Raw genomic sequence first — 19,928 nt, 5'->3', positions numbered from 1 at the left:
AAATGTGTCGGTTATAAAAGCAGGTAGATTGCAAGCCTATAAAACTGTTTGCTAGCCCTTTAAAGGGGCAATCTGCAGTTGTAACAATAACAAAGTGCTTCCCTGCCACTGTTTTGGTAAAAAGCTGAGTAATGTGGCTGGAGAAATGTAACCACTCTCAAATTCATAGATAGAACTATGAATGCAAGGTCTGACTATCCAGGCTGCATCACATCCGGCCATGATTGGGAGTCCTATAAGGTGGCGCACAATTGGCCCAGCGTCGTCTGGGTTTGGGCGGGGTAGGCCATCATTGTAAATAAGAATTTGTTCTTAACTGACTTGTCTAGTTAAATGAAGGTTAAATAAAATAAAAAATTAAATATCCATGATATCAAAACAATGCAATTTATGTTAACATTTACACTGTTTACAAACATTGGAGTAAAACAATCAGATATTTTATGGTTCTGATGGGGTATGACAGTTGAACTAAGCTCATGAGTTATATTCTTCAAGAACAAATGGGTACATACTACTAATGTATAGGTCCAAAAAATGGATGTAACAACTGCAGATTGCCCCTTTAAAGCACACACACTACAACATTTTGTGAAATATACACATTTTGGAGAGACATATCAACTAAAAATGTTCATACATTTATAGGCTATTACACAGTTTTATTTTCAATTATCCAAAACATGTATAGTTCATGTAAAATCAAGAGAACTGGTTGCAGAAACAAATATGCCTTCTCTGTGGCAGAACCTGTGCGTACTGTAGTCTAGACTATAATACATTTTCCAGACTGGCATATGTGTTTGAGTTGTTATATTCCACCCCTCCTTACTGGCCTCCTTCCAAGATTGTGCCCAGTCTCCATGTGTATCATTCATTATCGTGCTCGTTATTGTTCATGTTCTCACATTGCTGTTGTTTTGCTCCTCAATGAATAGAACATCATGACTTGCAGTGTGTGTGTATTGTTAGGGTTGCCACCTTAGCGTATTTACTCTGAGTGTGCATCTCTTTCTGGCATAAAAACATCTTCACCCCAATACCTTGAACTCTGACAGTAACTCCATCATGTTCTGAGGCAATGGGCTGTTAGTTCTGTTTACTCAAGTCATATACTCTGCACACACTCTTACATGTAGACCGGTGTGTTCAGGAAGGAGAACTGGACACCGGGGCTGTAAAAACGTATATAAATATTACATGGAATGTGTCTAAGTGTAATGACTGGGTTGGTTGGGAAACACGGTTATTCTGTCACGTTAACACACAGAGAGAGAGAGAGAGAGCTGATAATGCTTCCGTCTTCAAACACCCCAGTTGATTAGCAAATGGAGTAATAATGTGTTAAAGGAACAAGAGATTGTTTTTATAGTGACTGTAAAGCTCTCTGATTGCCACTGGACAGAGTGGCATGACACATGCCTGTTATGGATGTTTTTGTTTTCCTCAGAAATATGGACTTTGCTGAACACTTCAGTGCATCTATAAAAAGATACATGTAGAAAGGCTGTCTATGTAAATGCTTCCATTCACACACAAACACAGACAAAACATGTAGGCATACTATAAATAAGAAAGAAGTCATTTTTAATAGAAGTACTACTACTTAAAACATGAACACATTTTCGAATATAAATCATAAATTGTGTAAAAAGTTCAATCTTGCCTACTGCATAGAGTGATTTGTTGTGCATCACAAAGTGTTTATGAGCAATAAACGCCCACACGTCCAAGCAGAGGATTTCCTGTTCTGCTGAAGGGTCTCTCAGTGTTTTTTTTTCTCAATGACTGAGGCTCATGATGGGATACCTATGGCCTGAGTGATCATCTTTCTCCTTTAGCCAGCCCTATTTATCTCTGTCCGTCCTGTAAATAAAATATTTAGCAAAAACACAGGTAATACATAGCTCTGGATACTGCAGAAGCAGACTGTCACCCCGACTAGGACCCTGACACATTTTTAATGAAGGGGAAAGTGAGAGTTGAGTAATGGTAAACTTACTGAGGCATGCTGTAAGTTGTGTGTTGTGACTTGTGGGTGTAAGTAATCCTGTCTCTGCTTCACAGTATCTGCTCTGTTATCTCCTTCCTCATAGGGCAGCCCCTTATCTATTCATGGCTTTGGTATTAATGGGGCCTTTTAAAATACAGACTTAGTGACTGGCCTCAATATTCATCACGTTAATTGATATTATATTACTAAAGCCAACTGAAGCGTGTCTTTAAAGTCAAACATAGATGGCTTTTTCTTTAACATCATTCTTATATTCACTATACATATACATACGCACAGAAATAATATCTTGTTACAAATTAAAGGCACAAATAGATTCTAGGCCAAATCAATGATGTGATTTATTGCTGTTGTGAAATGTGAGAGGTATATTGGTCATTAATGGTGGCTATGCAAAACCATTCATCACCTGCTGCAATTCAGCATTGTATGATCTCCATTTCTGACCTCAGTTCATTGTCCATTAATCACATTACAACAATATTTCTTGACTAAAAAAGACACACACAAAAAACAAAGACTACCTAACCTAGTCTTAAATGTTGGTTAATGGACCCTTTGTGAATTGATCAGATGGCCCTTATACCTAGTATCTCCTTAGAATAGTCTAGTGATGGGCCTATTAATAAAAAAAACTATCCCGACCGATGCTGTTAGTCTTATTGTGTTCATGATTATGTAGCCATTCTCTTGAAAGTGGTGAATGAGGTTATACAAAACCATCGAATTCTATAAAATATGCCTCTGATATTGATTCCTAGATGAAGGTGCATTGTGCGTACCAGCTAAATATAGAGCTAGGGTATACCAAGATAACTGGTAGATAACTGGTAGAAGGATAAAAGACACACAACATGAGTTTTAATTCATTTAGTTGCAAGTTCTATTCGTCGTATGTACAGGATACACACGGTCCAACGAAATGCGTACTTGTAGGTTCCTTCTCGACAATGCAACAATAAGAAATATTTTCGAAATCTATTTGAAATGCATGGTTTTCATGTCCATTCATGATGTTAGAATATCAAAATATGGACTGTTTATTAAGGAGTGACGCAGAACAAATGGCCATCTGTGCTAATAAGGACCAGGACTATAATCATGTCTTCATGTAAAACAGATACCAGATATCAGATACCCTTAACAGACAAATCCATCTAACAGCCCTCAGAACCTCCTTCGGGATATAGCTGTTCTGCACTATGCCATTTGGCTTCCATAGTGCACCGGCATGTATATTGTTTTTGCCTGCCCTCTTGTGGACAACTAATTTACTGATAATAAAAGCGACCGCACACAAACGTCCTGGTAATCCTGCACAACAACTCTATCCAGACGGAGCCAAGTGTGAGTGTGTATCTTGGAAGTTGGATCTATTTTACATTTTACAGAGGTAATTAAACCAACATTTGACGGATCTATCACCTAAACGTTATTCATCATACATTTCTCACTGCCTTGGCTGGCCTGATTAATGCCCTGGCTGGCCTGACATGCAGTAAGGAGGAATCATTCCATTGCTTGGGCTGTGAATTTATTATACGATAGCGTACATTGTACATATCTAGGCACAGTCTGAGCACTGTCCTCCCCTCTAGGTGAATGGTCGAATGACTGTTGAGATTGGTGTTAATCAGTCTTGATTTGACATGGGGAGCAATGGACTTCTATGTTTATATATCTTTGCCAACGCCCACCTCGCGTCATCAAACATAGAAGCTGCGATTGGCTGTTTGCATGTAGTTTACGAGAGTCGAGACACTGTTGCAAAATAAACCTGAGACGTGTCGAGCTGCATGTGATGATTCTCTGAATTCGATCGAAAACGGTGGCAGAACTATTCTTCAGTCTGAGGATAAGCTACAGTTCAATAACTATTGGATATGGTTTGTCGTTATCTACTAGACCGCGTGGCATAAATTATTAATCCAACTAGTGGTAGGCAATACATTGTACAGTATTGTAGCCTATACAGTAGTCTTTGTTTTGCATAAGAGGCTAGATCAGAAAATCATCACTCTTACCCAGAATATTTCTTACATATTAGTAACATTATCATTACTTACACATTCGTAACACTATCATTGAAAAATAAGAAATGGATGAATCAAACGGTTCTTCAAAAAGGACTATTCTGTGTTTATTTGACGTGGACGGCACTCTTACCCCACCGAGAGAGGTAGGCTAAATAACATTTTTCATTATCCCATTGTATTGTGTTTGTCATTTTCTTTCTTCTAATGTTGCTGTCGAACTTGTCAAGGCTTTCTATTTTTAAAGAGTTATACGGCGCTTTGCCAATTGCCGTGCCATCTTGATAGCGCAAAACTGTTGCAATAATGTCAATGTCTTATCTGCTGCAAGGTCTGGAATGTTCCTGCACGCTATGTAATGATTTACTATTTTCTGTCGATATACTTCATGATAATGTAGGCAAACAGCATCATTTTCTGTCCTTCCAAGTTCTTGCTTTCATATATTATTTAATCCCGTGGTTGTAGCCTACAAATGCAGTCGTCCGCCAACTCTTTTGAATGAAACTGAAATGTCTTCGTTTGCGTTTCACTAAAAGTAGCGCGCGCCCCATGGAGCAGAGATATAATTAATTTGGAAGAACGTTATGTCCCCCGTCCGTACGAGAACACGACTGTAGGCTACTGTTGCCTACTTGCACAACACGTATGATGTCAAGTTTCATATAGCATCCTGGTGATGGTCAACCCTAGACCACTGTTACACTGCTTAATGCTTATTCAAATTACCCTATAACTGCTGTTTCCTGAAAGTTTCAAGTCCGTCCATATGAAGTATCAATGACCTTGCAGCTGTTCGCGCCAATTCTTAAAAGCACAGTGTTTTATATATATATTGCCACACTATTAGGTTGGAATAATACTGTGAAATTGTGAAAATTATAATAATGCCCTTTTAGTGTAAGAGCTGTTTGAAAAGACAGCTGTTGGAATTTCAACCTGTTTTGGTGGGATGGAGTTTTGGCATGCCTGGTGATATCACAAGGCAGGAAATTAGTTAATAGACCAATGAGAAAGAGACTTCCAAACCATTCTGCCAATAACAGCACCATTTTTCGTTTCCCCCTCCCCACTCAGACCACTCTCAGACAGTCCTAGCTAAATTCTTGCTTGAGAAATTGCTCTTTGCTCTGAAGCTATTTTTTGTTATTTTTGACAATTAAGGTACTTAATTTTTACCCAGATTTTGAGATAACAACAGCTGCATTGGAACTTTAACAGAGATATAACTGTAGTAAACAACTTAAATTGGGAACATGGGGTAAAGAGTCTCATTAAGGTCCTACCCTAAAAACTCGGACTACTTTGATCAAGGATGTTGACATTCATAATGGGGGTAGCCTATTAGTTATGTCCTTAGCCTCTTTTGACCCTCAGACTTGAAATGCAAGATAATCAATTAATAATCAGTGAAACGGCTCTCTAGTGCTTTTCATAATGATTTCAGTAGTTTAACAAAAAATTACTCATTCATATGTTGATAAATGGTTAACTCTGTTGCACAACGCTGCATCCAATGAATGTCTTTGCAATTGTCATGTGTGAAAATAGGCAGTTCTCCATGTCTTCAAATAATTCAATTAAACAGGAGGATAAAAATGTTGATTATCCCTCTTATCTCTGCCCATCATCACAAGATAGCCTACAATATGATCGTTTTTTTGTCTATCTGTATTCTTGTCTCAGTGTCTGGACCGGTGATGTACAGAAACGTTCAATGACCGTCGTATAGGCAGTGTCCAGTTCAGCAGCCGCTGGTCGGTCACAGAGACAGAAGAGTGCAGAATAAACCCACTGCCCTTAAATTATGTAATGCAGTTTCCTCATGTGAACATGAAGAGGTCCCTTCCTGATCTATCTGCCCAAGTCTCTCTGGCAAGATGGAAAGCTGGTTTAATAGGATTATTTCTGAAGAGGATGAATAAACAACTATCAAAGTTGCTCCTCCTTCAGAGACCGATGCCTATGTCACTCTGTCTATGCTACCTAACCTCACAAACAAAAGCATTCTCCTGCTTTGTGGTCAGACAACAAAAGCAGTTTTCAGGACTGTAAAATGCCTGTCTTGTCACAGTTTATATTATGAGTCCCTAAAACTGTGTTTTCAATGATAGACAACACAAACAGGTACAGACTGTGTGTGTGTGTGTGTGTGTGTGTGTGTGTGTGTGTGTGTGTGTGTGTGTGTGTGTGTGTGTGTGTGTGTGTGTGTGTGTGTGTGTGTGTGTGCTTACATCCTGCAGAAAATTGACCCTACGCTGGATGAGTTTTTCCAGTCCCTGCGCAGGAAAGTGAAGATCGGCATAGTGGGTGGATCAGACTACTCAAAGATCGCAGAGCAGCTGGGTGAGGGAGATGAAGGTGAGCGCTCCTCATACTCACTTTGGTCTCATTTCAGTCTCACATATTCAACCTCAAACCCACATTATTGCCTTTCTCTCACAGGGCTTTGCAAACCCCAAAAGGATGTCACTTTCATGGGAATTAAATTATTTCAGGAAAATTCACCAGAGAGACAGTTTAGGGGTTTTCACGTTGGCAGCCCACTCTCATTTGACATCAGTCCATAAATAACAGACATAGACGAAAGCAGCTACATCATAACTGATGTCTCTGCTCCGGGTCGCACATGGACCCTGGTGGAGTTACATGTTTGCTCATGTACCTGTGTTACCTTGACACACTGACCCTGTGGTGGAGTTTACACACAGCAGTGGAGACTGGCCACCAATACACTGACAACTGACAGTTATCACTCAGAGCAGCAACAAAAGTAAAGCAATGAACGATAGAGTAATTATAAGTGGGAGTGCTACTAGTGCATTCAAGGTTTTGTTTTCAGTGCATTTTTTGCATCAACAGTTCTCTATCCTGATCATCCCCAGACTGCATTATGCAAGACAGATTGAGATGCTCAGTACTTTGATACTCTAGCCATGTGAGATATGTGTACAGTGAATGGACAGGACAGAGATTAAACTGGACTGTTCCAGGTAGTGTTACATAGGTGGTAATCTGCAATGACCAATAATCCCGCTGCACCAGGTACAACATGCCTGTGTTCCAGTTGGGGGAGGATTTTTTTAGGCTCTGTGCTGGTAGCTTGTGTTATCTATTTACTATGAATGTTCTCACAGTAACACACTTTTACCTAATTTGCCCTCTTTTTCTCTTATAGTGATACAGAAGTTTGACTATGTGTTTGCTGAGAATGGCACGGTGCAGTACAAAGATGGGAAGCTCCTTTCCAAACAGGTGGGTGTGACTGAGGTGAGGGAAGGAGTCAAATATATTTTGGCTCACTAACAAGCTATTGAAACCTGATTCCATGTAAACAACATGCAGGGACAACCTTTTTTCTTGTAAATTGTACTCCGCTAAGATTGGAAGGGAAAGTTAGGATCGGGCCTTTAAGAGAACTGCACTGTGTTAATAAGAAAAGACAGTTCAAATATTTGAACTATGTCCTCTGTCTTACAGGCCATCCAGAACCAGATAGGAGAGGAACTACTGCAGGACCTCATTAACTTCTGTCTCAGCTACATGGGGCTGATCAAGCTGCCCAAGAAAAGGTGAGACTCCCTCCCTCTGACCTACTTCCAGCTCCTTTTCCTTTCAGCTCCTTTTCCATTCTAGTCATTCAGAGGCCCCATGGCCACTACAACCTGTCTATCACAGCTGTAGGCATTGGAGAAAGGAATGTATTATTATTTATTTTACCTTTATTTATATAGGTTTTGTCTCATTGAGATAATCTCTTTTCCAAGAAAGACCTGGTCCAATAGCAGCAGGGGGAACAACGTTTCAGACAAAACTATGTACATACACTAACACAACATTAAACAAAACTATAAACACACATACAGTACAACAATTACATATTACATTAAAAACACAAACATCTTGACTAAAAACAGCTGGCCTACAAACAATTACACTCTTCTATGATATATACATCGATCAAGTGTTTAAACTCCACCAACGAAACTAGATCATCACATTTTAAAATGTTCAGGAGAGAATTCCAGGACCACGGTGCTAAGTAACTAAAACTATTTCTACCTTGACCTGTTCTAATTTTTGGTACTGTTAGAAGCAAATCAGAATGGGACCGTAATTTATATTTATTTACTGACCTGACTAAAAAACAACAGAGATAAAATGGCATTTTACCCAATATGGCCTTATGAATCAGTGTATACCAGTGTTTAAGCCTACGCAAGGTCAATGACGACCAGCCAACAGCGCTGTAGAGATCCCAATGATGTGTTAGACGTTTCTGATTTGTAATGAACCTAAGGGCTGCATGATACACTGAATCAAGTGCTCTCAGGGTAGTGGCTGAGGCCTGCATATATATATATATATAACATAACATCACTAAAATCTAAAACCGACAGTAATGTACATCGTACCAGCTCCTTCCTGGCCTCAAAAGAAAAACAAGCCTTATGCCGGTAATAAAATCCTATTTTCAGCTTGAGCTTCCTTATCAAGTTCTCTACATGCACAATGAAGCTCAGCTTATCATCAACCCACACACCCAAATATTTGTACACTTTAACTTGCTCTATATAGTATGTTCTGCCAATGTAGCAATGACATGATTTGTAACATGCCTGGCATTTGAAAATACCATGCATTTTGTTTTACCCAAATTTAGAATCGGCTTTAAATCATACAGATTCTGTTGTATGATGTTACATGCTCTTTGGGCATTTTCAAAAGCTAAAGACAAACTACTACCACTTGAATAAAGAACAGTATCACCTGCATAAAAATGAACATCTGCTGTTTCAATAAGATTTATATACAAAATAAACAACAGTAGGCCAAAAATAGAACCTTGCGGAACACCTGAGTACACCCCTATGGACTCAGATTTACAACCATCCGCCATTACACATTGTGTACGATTTGATAGGTCATTTATAAACCAATCTAGAGCTTGACCAGTAATTCCACAACATTTTAAACTTTGCACTAACACAGCATGGTCCATGGTGTCAAAAGCCTTCGACAAATTAATAAAAACAGACACACAATGTAACTTCTAATCAAGAGCACAGTGGATGTCATTTAAAACATTCAATGTTGCTGAAACAGTGCTGTGGCTAGACCTAAAACCTGATTGCATTCCATTTAAGATGTTGTTTTCTTGGAAGTAGGTCTTTAGCTGCCAACTAACTAAGGACTCCAGTATTTTTGACAGTACCTTTTGATTTGGGTCGATAGTTGTCAAGTAGTGAGGGATCTCCACCTTTCAGGAGAGGCAGTACAAAAGCAGATTTCCATAACTTTGGGATTTCCTTAACATCAAGCGTAAGGTTAAAATACATGTTAAGGGGGAGCAATGATGTCTGCTAGGTGTAAGAGGCGGGGGTCTAGTTCATCAGGGCCAGGGGATTTTTAAAATCAATTTCTTTCAGGGCTCTACACACTTCTGAAACAGAGAAGGATGAAAAGGAGAACCTGGTGAAGGAGTGCACAGGGGTGTCAGATAAATCCATAGGGGCTCAATTATACCTTTGACCTTTAAAAATAAACTGCCTGCATCTAAAAAAAATGCTGGTTCAAGGCTTTCAGAATGGAGGTTCTCTGAGTTACAATCTGTGTGTCGACCAACAATTGTTTAGGAAGCTGTGTATCTTTTCTGCACTCCAACATTTGGATGGATTATTAACATTTTGTGAAGTAGATTTCAGGTAGTGGTCTGCTTTCAATTTACAAATCATAGCCACACCCATATTTCGAAGATGTTTACAAGCCATCCAATCATCTGCCAAACCAGTCCCTCTTGCTTTAGCCCACAAAGCATTTCGTTCCCTTAGGATTTTTGTAAGTTCCTTAGTAAACCAAGGGTTCTCTCTGCCCTTAATCCTGAATTTTTGTAAAGGGGCCTATTGCATACATCCTGGAATGTGTTGTGGAAGTAAGAAAAGGCTAGTTGAACATCAGGGATTAATTCCATTCTATTCCATTCAATGCTAGATACATCATGTAAAAACCTTGAACATCAAACCGCTTCCAGTTTCTTTTCGTAATAACATGTAGATTTCTTAGGAATTTTACCATCTCTCACACAGGCAATAGCACAGTGATCACTTATGTCATTTGCAAAAATACCAGAAGCATTAAAACGATGAGGAGTATTGGTTAAGATCAAATCAATCAAAGAGGATTTCAGAGGATATTTTATATTCAACCTAGTTCCACTGTTGACAATCTGAGTGAGATTGTAGGTATTGCACAGAATTTTAAGTTGATCAGAGCTAGATGTTAGCCAGTCCTGATTCAGATCACCCATCAGGACAAACTCTGTGATAACAATTTGAAAATACAATCCAGAGAGCCAACAGTAGCAGATGGAGGTCTATAACAGCAAGATACAACAATATTTAAAGATGAGCCAAGGTTTAGGTTCAAAGACAAATATTCAAATTGCTTAGGTTTAGTAACCGAAGTCAGAACGACCACAGAGAACTTGTCTTTTACATTTACAGCAACACCACCACCCTTAGATTTACGATCTGTACGAAAAACAATGTAACCATTTATGCCAATATTTTTGTCTGTAATAGATTTTTTAAGCCAGGTTTCAGAAAGCATAAATACATCCGGGTCGGCAGTTTTTATCCATATATTCACAAAATCAAGCTTTGGCAGAAGACTTCTTACATTTTTATATGCAAAAACTTTAGGCCACTCTGACTACTTAATTCGACAGGGGTAAGAATGTCAGGACCTGGATTAGACTGGACATTTCCAGACAAAAGAAGCAGCAAGATATGGCAAGTCTAGATCGAGGGTTACAACATTTGGAGTTACAGACATGAGAATCCGTAGTCACCAGAGTCTTTAACGCCACATATTTCAGGAGATATGTAAAGTCCAGAGACATGGTTAAGTACCAAGAGAACAGTCCTGACATGTTAGCACAAGAGTCCCATTTCTCCCATATTGTCCGGGAGAAATGTGCATAGTTCTCATGTACATTTCCGGAGCAAGCGTGGGGTTTCTCATTAACTTCTAATGGGTGGCTCTGTCAGCATTCCTAAGGGAGAGACTAAGACAGAAGGATTGATCTGTATCTGGGTGGAAATACTTATTTCCTTAAGTCCAATTCTGACTTTAACGCTAGAATCTCTAGAATTTTTGTATGATGGTTGGCAACAAAGCCAGACTAAAGTCTCTTCTTACAGATTAATGCCTTATTCTGCCCTCAGGGGCACCTTTATCGAATTCCGCAACGGAATGCTGAACATCTCCCCCATTGGCCGGAGCTGCACACTTGAGGAGCGAATCGAATTCTCTGAAATTGACAAGGTATTACACAGTATAAGAGTGCCTAAATAATGATCCAAACAGCAGTCATTAACTTCTAAGGAAAACACCTAAACATCTCAACTTTTTAATACGAATAGTAAACAAACAAAGCACGTGTTATTGATTGAGTCATGCTTTCAACCTCTTGTAACCTCAAATCACTGCACAGTGCAAGCAGGCATGATTTTCTCTTATACTGTTATGTTGGCTCCTATTAAAAGAGGACGAGAGTAAACAAGTCAAAACAATGCTGAGCTTTCAAGATGGCTGAACAGACATTGATGTTTCACAGCCACACATTATGGAGGGTCTAGTGGTCTGATGGGAGATGTGGAGAGGCTTAACCCTTTGTGGTCTGATGGGTGATGTGGAGAGGCTTAACCCTTAGTGGCCTGAAGCCTGACCCCTTTCCTTAACCTCTTCACAGAGAGAGAAAATCCGGGAGAAGTTTGTTGCGGCCCTGCAGGAGGAGTTTGCTGGGAAGGGTCTACGATTTACTAGAGGTAAGACCAACTGGCAGGAAGGGTCTACGATTTACTGGTAAGACTGGCACCGGATGTGAGCTGGGAAGGGTCTACGATTTACTAGAGGTAAGACCAACTGGCACCGGATGTGAGCTGGGAAGGGTCTACGATTTAAGAGGTAAGACCAACTGGCACCGGATGTGAGCTGGGAAGGGTCTACGATTTACTAGAGGTAAGACCAACTGGCACCGGATGTGAGCTGGGAAGGGTCTACGATTTACTAGAGGTAAGACCAACTGGCACCGGATGTGAGCTGGGAAGGGTCTACGATTTACTAGAGGTAAGACCAACTGGCACCGGATGTGAGCTGGGAAGGGTCTACGATTTACTAGAGGTAAGACCAACTGGCACCGGATGTGAGCTGGGAAGGGTCTACGATTTACTAGAGGTAAGACCAACTGGCACCGGATGTGAGCTGGGAAGGGTCTACGATTTACTAGAGGTAAGACCAACTGGCACCGGATGTGAGCTGGGAAGGGTCTACGATTTACTAGAGGTAAGACCAACTGGCACCGGATGAGCTGGGAAGGGTCTACGATTTACTAGAGGTAAGACCAACTGGCACCGGATGTGAGCTGGGAAGGGTCTACGATTTACTACGATTTACTGGGAAGAGGTAAGACCAACTGGCACCGGATGTGAGCTGGGAAGGGTCTACGATTTACTAGAGGTAAGACCAACTGGCACCGGATGTGAGCTGGGAAGGGTCTACGATTTACTAGAGGTAAGACCAACTGGCACCGGATGTGAGCTGGGAAGGGTCTACGATTTACTAGAGGTAAGACCAACTGGCACCGGATGTGAGCTGGGAAGGGTCTACGATTTACTGTAAGACCAACTGGCACCGGATGTGAGCTGGGAAGGGTCTACGATTTACTAGAGGTAAGACCAACTGGCACCGGATGTGAGCTGGGAAGGGTCTACGATTTACTAGAGGTAAGACCAACTGGCACCGGATGTGAGCTGGGAATTAATATCAGTGTAACTATTAGCACCTCTAGTCTTGTATTTCAGTATTCTTTTGTGTGTCATCTGTGCATGGTGTGATATCTACATTTGAAGACTAATTTATCTTTCAGATAGAACCCTGTTATGACTTGAATATACTTGCTCATTTGCTGTCTTTTCCTTGCTGTTGTTTCCTATCTGCGAGTTCACAAAGACGATCTGCCATGCGTAGTCAATCTCCTGGACACATTGTGCCCAACTTCATTAAACATTACTCTCCCCTGTTCCACTCTCTGAGGTTCAGACATGTTTTTCTCTGGTTAGTCAGACTAGGTGTTTGCTGACTGTAACGAGGTGTGGGGCTTACTTAATGGTCTGTGAAACTGTACACAATTCAGGCAGCTGCACAAACAGCTGGAGATAAGGCTGCTGTCTTCATAAGGCACTCTGTTAAAGCCTTGGGCCAGTAGCAGCAGTAGTTACAAACACACACATTCAGCCTTACTTCATCCTAACGGCCTTACTTCATCCTAACGGCCTTACTTCACCCTAACTGAGTGACTGCCCTGGGAATCCCTCTGATTGCTGATATTAACTGAGAATCCTTCTGGTTGCTGATGTGGAAGCTGATGCTAATAGCACTGGCAGCAGAGCCAGTTGGAGGGCTGTTTGTACTGCAGCCGCAGAGCCTGATAAAACGAGCCAATGAGAAGGCTAGTGGATAAGATTTATGTGTTTGCTCATTGCAGTCTGTATCTGCACGTCTACCCTGCATTGGTTTGTTCACATTTCACATATGCAATGCTGTTTACGCCTATGCAGCACTGTCTGTTCTTACGCCATAGATTTTTGCCCGTGTCACTCAGCTCAAAAGGCGACATTGCAGCGTCACTTCAAATACAGGCACCTTTGTCCTGGCTCTGTTTTCTTCCACCTTTATGGTGCATGGCCAGGGGCGGGGAAGGAACTGTGTGGGGGATGGGCTGAGGATGTGGGCGTTTGTGGCCAATACACCCTCTGATTGGCTGAAACCTCCCTAGCTGTTGCATTTGAGAGCTTTCCCTTAGGGTCAAGCAGCAGTTGCTACATCCACTTCTGGACTAATAAATTAATGATATGTTTTTTTTTATTTTTTTATTTCACCTTTATTTAACCAGGTAGGCCAGTTGAGAACAAGTTCTCATTTACAACTGTGACCTGGCCAAGATAAAGCATAGCAGTGTGAGCAGACAACACAGAGTTACACATGGAATAAACAATTAACAAGTCAATAACACAGTAGAAAACAAAGGGGGGAGTCTATATACAATGTGTGCAAAAGGCATGAGGAGGTAGGCGAATAATTACAATTTTGCAGATTAACACTGGAGTGATAAATGATCAGATGGTCATGTACAGGTAGAGATATTGGTGTGCAAAAGAGCAGAAAAGTAAATAAATAAAAACAGTATGGGGATGAGGTAGGTGAAAATGGGTGGGCTATTTACCAATAGACTATGTACAGCTGCAGCGATCGGTTAGCTGCTCAGATAGCTGATGTTTGAAGTTGGTGAGGGAGATAAAAGTCTCCAACTTCAGCGATTTTTGCAATTTGTTCCAGTCACAGGCAGCAGAGTACTGGAACGAAAGGCGGCCAAATGAGGTGTTGGCTTTAGGGATGATCAGTGAGATACACCTGCTGGAGCGCGTGCTACGGATGGGTGTTGCCATCGTGACCAGTGAACTGAGATAAGGCGGAGCTTTACCTAGCATGGACTTGTAGATGACCTGGAGCCAGTGGGTCTGGCGACGAATATGTAACGAGGGCCAGCCGACTAGAGCATACAAGTCGCAGTGGTGGGTGGTATAAGGTGCTTTAGTGACAAAACGGATGGCACTGTGATAGACTGCATCCAGTTTGCTGAGTAGAGTGTTGGAAGCCATTTTGTAGATGACATCGCCAAAGTCGAGGATCGGTAGGATAGTCAGTTTTACTAGGGTAAGCTTGGCGGCGTGAGTGAAGGAGGCCTTGTTGCGGAATAGAAAGCCGACTCTTGATTTGATTTTCGATTGGAGATGTTTGATATGAGTCTGGAAGGAGAGTTTGCAGTCTAGCCAGACACCTAGGTACTTATAGATGTCCACATATTCAAGGTCGGAACCATCCAGGGTGGTGATGCTAGTCGGGCATGCGGGTGCAGGCAGCGATCAGTTGAAAAGCATGCATTTGGTTTTACTAGCATTTAAGAGCAGTTGGAGGCCACGGAAGGAGTGTTGTATGGCATTGAAGCTTGTTTGGAGGTTAGATAGCACAGTGTCCAATGACGGGCCGAAAGTATATAGAATGGTGTCGTCTGCGTAGAGGTGGATCAGGGAATCGCCCGCAGCAAGAGCAACATCATTGATATATACAGAGAAAAGAGTCGGCCCGAGAATTGAACCCTGTGGCACCCCCATAGAGACTGCCAGAGGACCGGACAGCATGCCCTCCGATTTGACACACTGAACTCTGTCTGCAAAGTAATTGGTGAACCAGGCAAGGCAGTCATCCGAAAAACCGAGGCTACTGAGTCTGCCGATAAGAATATGGTGATTGACAGAGTCGAAAGCCTTGGCAAGGTCGATGAAGACGGCTGCACAGTACTGTCTTTTATCGATGGCAGTTATGATATCGTTTAGTACCTTGAGTGTGGCTGAGGTTCACCCGTGACCGGCTCGGAAACCAGATTGCACAGCGGAGAAGGTACGGTGGGATTCGAGATGGTCAGTGACCTGTTTGTTGACTTGGCTTTCGAAGACCTTAGATAGGCAGGGCAGGATGGATATAGGTCTGTAACAGTTTGGGTCCAGGGTGTCTCCCCCTTTGAAAGAGGGGGATGACTGCGGCAGCTTTCCAATCCTTGGGGATCTCAGACGATATGAAAGAGAGGTTGAACAGGCTGGTAATAGGGGTTGCGACAATGGCGGCGGATAGTTTCAGAAATAGGGGTCCAGATTGTCAAGCCCAGCTGATTTGTACGGGTCCAGGTTTTGCAGCTCTTTCAGAACATCTGCTATCTGGATTTGGGTAAAGGAGAACCTGGAGAGGCTTGGGCGAGGAGCTGCCGGGGGGGCGGAGCTGTTGGCCGAGGTTGGAGTAGCCAGGCGGAAGGCATGGCCAGCCGTTGAGAAATGCTTATTGAAGTTTTCGATAATCATGGATTTATCGGTGGTGACCGTGTTACCTAGCCTCAGTGCAGTGGGCAGCAATGTAACCATTGATTCTTGAAGGATATAACTTATAAATGCCCTATGATCTTAGTTCAACTGTTGTACCCAATCAGAAAACAAAATATAAGCTAGTTTTACTCCAAAGTATGTAAACAAAGTAAATGTAAACAAACACTGTATAGCCTGAAAACATGGTTAAAGTTATACTTTTGATAACATGGAAGGTCAGTCCTTGCATTCATAGCCCTGCCTTTGAATTTGAGAGTGCTTACATGTTTCCAGTCCCATCGCCACACCTTTTACTGAAACAGTGGTGAGGAGGGCACTTTGTTATTGCTTCAACTGCCGATTGCCGCTTTAAACACTGGGGGGTAATGAAGTAGAATCTGAAGGCAGGGGGGATGGGCAAGAAGCAGAATTTAAACTTTGCTGAGGGCTTTTCGTGCACATTCACGGCTCGTTGACCTGAATATGTAGCAGAATTTAAAGACTAACTGCTCTGGTTGTAGAATGAAAAGAAAAGAGCGATTTAAAAGAAAGGAGTCAGCCACAGGCTGTGTTTGTGGAACTGAGTCCACCTCATGGGGCAGCCTGATGGCTGTCACATACTGTTAGGGACCTCATGGAGGTCAGCCAAGTAGTGAATAATCACCAATAATAAGACTGTCCTCCCTGGACACAGACTGTATGTCAAAGCCATCATCACACAGTCGATGCACAGGGCATAAATAAGTCTGTTCTGCTGAACTGAGCACAGTGATTGGGGCTTTTAATAACCTTCATGCTTTTCGAGGGGAGAATGTGTTGGGCTCCAAGTCTGTTGCAGAGAAATGTGCAGCATTAACCGGTTGAAGTTGCAGATTAAAAAATATCTTAAAGCTGCTGTTCCTGTAATGGGGGAAATATCACACCTATTTTACATGCATTGGGCATCCTCACTAATCAGTGCATTGACCAACCAAAACCAATATCCCTGACATGGCATGAGAGAGCTGGTTGTAGTGCGTTAATAATCATCCTAAAACATGACAGGGTTTATTTTATGGGGGGGACTAATATTCTGTTCAGTAACATGATGTCAAATTGTAATGTATCAATTGAATTTGACTGAATTATTCCCCCTTTTATGCCTCCCTATTCAGGCGGTCTCATCAGTTTTGACGTGTTCCCTGAAGGCTGGGACAAGAGGCTCTGTCTGGACGTGCTGGAGGGGGAGGGCCTGGACGCTATCTACTTCTTTGGCAACGAGACGTCGTCTGTAAGTGAAGGGGAGGACCTTGTGGACGTGTCAGTGGTAGGGAATGCTCTGAGGCTAAAGATAGCAATGAGAGTAGGATTGTGCTGTGGCTTGAATGTTAAAGGTTAAAGTTCAGAGATCATTGTTGTTGTCAATCTAAGTGGAGTTGACCCCTGCCTGAAACAATGTTGCATGAGCTTTGTGATGGTTATGTGTTTATTTAACTTATTTTACTGAGACATAGAGAGAGATAAAGAGTGAGTGAGGAAACAAGGAAAGAGGTCGACAATGGTGAAAAGGGCAGTTGGTGCAAACCTATTTGTGAACAAGCAGATTCTAAAGCCGTATCTACATTCCTCTCTGTTCAGGGGGGAAACGACTATGAGATCTTCAACGACCCGCGGACCATTGGTTTCACAGTATACTCACCAGAGGACACAGCCAGGCACTGTCGAGAGATTTTCTTCAAAGCTCCCGCCAATGAGTCGTGATAAATCATGCAGCAGGCACTCTCACAGTCAGCTTCCCCTGGGCTCCCCCTGCTGTTCAGGGCAGGTACTAAGAGCACCTGAAGGAGAAGAGGTGGAGATGGGAGGTAAACCACTACAGATTTGTTAAGTAATCAATGCATTGTTGTTGTATAATATTATTCTAACTAGCACTGGACATATAAAGGGATCATCAGTTATTCACATTGGCTGGACTCCCATGGAAAGTACTATGAGATGTGGACAGATCTGCTTTTTTAAAGGGATGGTAGCTCAAACAATGTGAGGAAGTTTACTAATATTTTCAGTTTTTTTATCATGACTAAGTGTTTCTCTAAGGTTTTAATGTAATATCTGACTATTTAACATCTATCAACCCAGTGGTTTTTGTAGTGTGTCCCTGTATTTGTATGTAACATCAAATTAACCATAATGTCTTATAGGCCCTCCTGTAAGACAATCCTCTTTTGTGAATATCATGTGAAGAATTCTATACATTTTGAGTATATAATGTAAATACCCACTTGTGTTTTGCACTAATATTGATACAGTTATCTGACTAACTGGGTTTTGGATCATTTGTTTTCTTTGTAAATGTAGGAAGTGACTAGTGTTGTCTTTGAACAAAATGGAGCAAAACAGGAGAGAGAGAGTTGTTTTGCTCTGTGCCAGTCCACTTTCAGATTAATCGCCTATAGAAAATCTGCACCCCCTTGAATTTGTTTCACATTTTGTTGCGTTACAAAGTCGGATTGAAATAGATTTAATTGTAATTGTTTGTCAAGATTTTTACAAATGTAAAAACAAATTATAACTCAAATATAATTGTTCCTTAAGTATTCACCCCCTTTGTTTATCAAGCCTAAATTAGTTCAGAAGTCAAATGTGGCTTAACAAATCACATAATAATTTATATGGACTCTCTCTGTGTGAAATAATGGGGGTTGATATTATATATTTAGGTCTATTTTTTTATGACCACCTCTTGCTCTGTCCTCCCAGGGCTTTTCCGAAAGCTTCAGAAATAAAGGGCAGTGATTGGTAGATAGATAACAATAACATATCAGACATTGAATATATCTTTAAGCATGGTAAAGTTAATAATTAAGTTGTGGATGATGCATTAAACCACCCAGAGACATCAAAGATGCAGTCGTTCTTCTGAACTGAGCTGCAGGACAGGAAGGAAACTGCTTAGGGATGAGGCCATTGGGGATTTTAAAACAACTACAGAGTTCAGTGGCTTAGATGGGAGAAAACTGAGGATGGATCAACAATATTGTAGTGACTCCACAATAATGACCTAAATGACAGAGTGCTAAAAAAATAATAAAAACACACAGAATAAAAATATTCCAAAACATGCAACAAAAGTAATACTGCAAAAAAAACACAGCAAAGGAATGTATTTTTTGGCCTAAATGCAAAGCCTTATGTTTGGGGCAAATCCAACACAATGCATCACAGAGTAATTGCCTTCATGGTATGGGTATGCTTGACATCGGCAAAGACGGGAGTTTTTCAGGATGAAAACCAATGGGATGGAGCTAAGCACAGGCAAAATCCTACAGGAAAACCTGCTTCAGTCTGCTTTACATCAGACTCTGGGAGAGAAATTCATCTTTCAGCAGGACAATAACCTACAACACAAATCTGAAAATACACTGGAGTAGCTTACCAAGGAGACAATGAATGTTCTGGAGTGGCCAAGTTACAGTTTTGACTTAAATCTGCTTGGAAATCTATGGCAATACTTGAAAATTGCTATCTAGCCATGATCTACAACAACTTGACAGAGCTTGAATAATGGGAAAATATTGCATAATACAGGTGTGCAAAGCTCTTATGAAACTTACCCAAGATGACTCAAAGCTGTAATCGCTGTCAAATGTGTTTCTAACATGTATTAACTCAAGGGGGGTGAATACTTATCTAATCAAGGTATATAAAAACAAATGTTCAAATTTTTTCTTCCACTTTAACAGAGTATTTTGTGTAGATTGTTGACAAAAAAAAATATAATATTATAATGAAATCTATTTTAATTCCACTTTGTTACACAACGTGAAGAAATCCAAGGGGGGTGTAGATGTTCTACACAAAATGGTTCTTCAGCTATCCTCATAGGAGAACCCATTTCGGTTCCAGGTTGAACCCTTTTTTATTCCA

General features: G+C 41.2%; 1 protein-coding gene and 1 long non-coding RNA gene across 2 annotated transcripts; both read left to right on the top strand.

Moving 5' to 3' along the window:
• Window positions 1–3,768: 3,768 nt before the first annotated feature.
• LOC112258801 (phosphomannomutase 1-like) lies at window positions 3,769–19,646 on the top strand. The gene is made up of 8 exons (XM_042327546.1): window positions 3,769–4,193; window positions 6,291–6,408; window positions 7,226–7,302; window positions 7,528–7,619; window positions 11,274–11,373; window positions 11,801–11,876; window positions 17,177–17,292; window positions 17,640–19,646. Exons 1-8 carry the CDS (start codon window positions 4,113–4,115, stop codon window positions 17,760–17,762), a joined length of 783 nt encoding a protein of 260 aa, XP_042183480.1. The 5' UTR covers window positions 3,769–4,112; the 3' UTR covers window positions 17,763–19,646.
• Window positions 12,415–12,627, top strand: LOC121847228. The gene is made up of 2 exons (XR_006084167.1): window positions 12,415–12,445; window positions 12,514–12,627. It is a non-coding gene; the product is annotated as an uncharacterized LOC121847228 (long non-coding RNA).
• Window positions 19,647–19,928: the final 282 nt, after the last annotated feature.

Source organism: Oncorhynchus tshawytscha, linkage group LG09 (assembly GCF_018296145.1).
Source record: "Oncorhynchus tshawytscha isolate Ot180627B linkage group LG09, Otsh_v2.0, whole genome shotgun sequence".
Taxonomy (NCBI): domain Eukaryota; kingdom Metazoa; phylum Chordata; class Actinopteri; order Salmoniformes; family Salmonidae; genus Oncorhynchus; species Oncorhynchus tshawytscha.
This window is presented reverse-complemented; position numbering and strand designations above follow the sequence as displayed.

Coding starts and splice junctions, on each gene's coding strand:
- LOC112258801 (XM_042327546.1), top strand. CDS start 4,113: ATGGATGAATCAAACGGTTCTTCAAAAAGGACTATTCTGTGTTTATTT. Junction 4,194..6,290: donor CTCTTACCCCACCGAGAGAG/GTAGGCTAAATA, acceptor TACATCCTGCAG/AAAATTGACCCTACGCTGGA. Junction 11,374..11,800: donor AATTCTCTGAAATTGACAAG/GTATTACACAGT, acceptor ACCTCTTCACAG/AGAGAGAAAATCCGGGAGAA.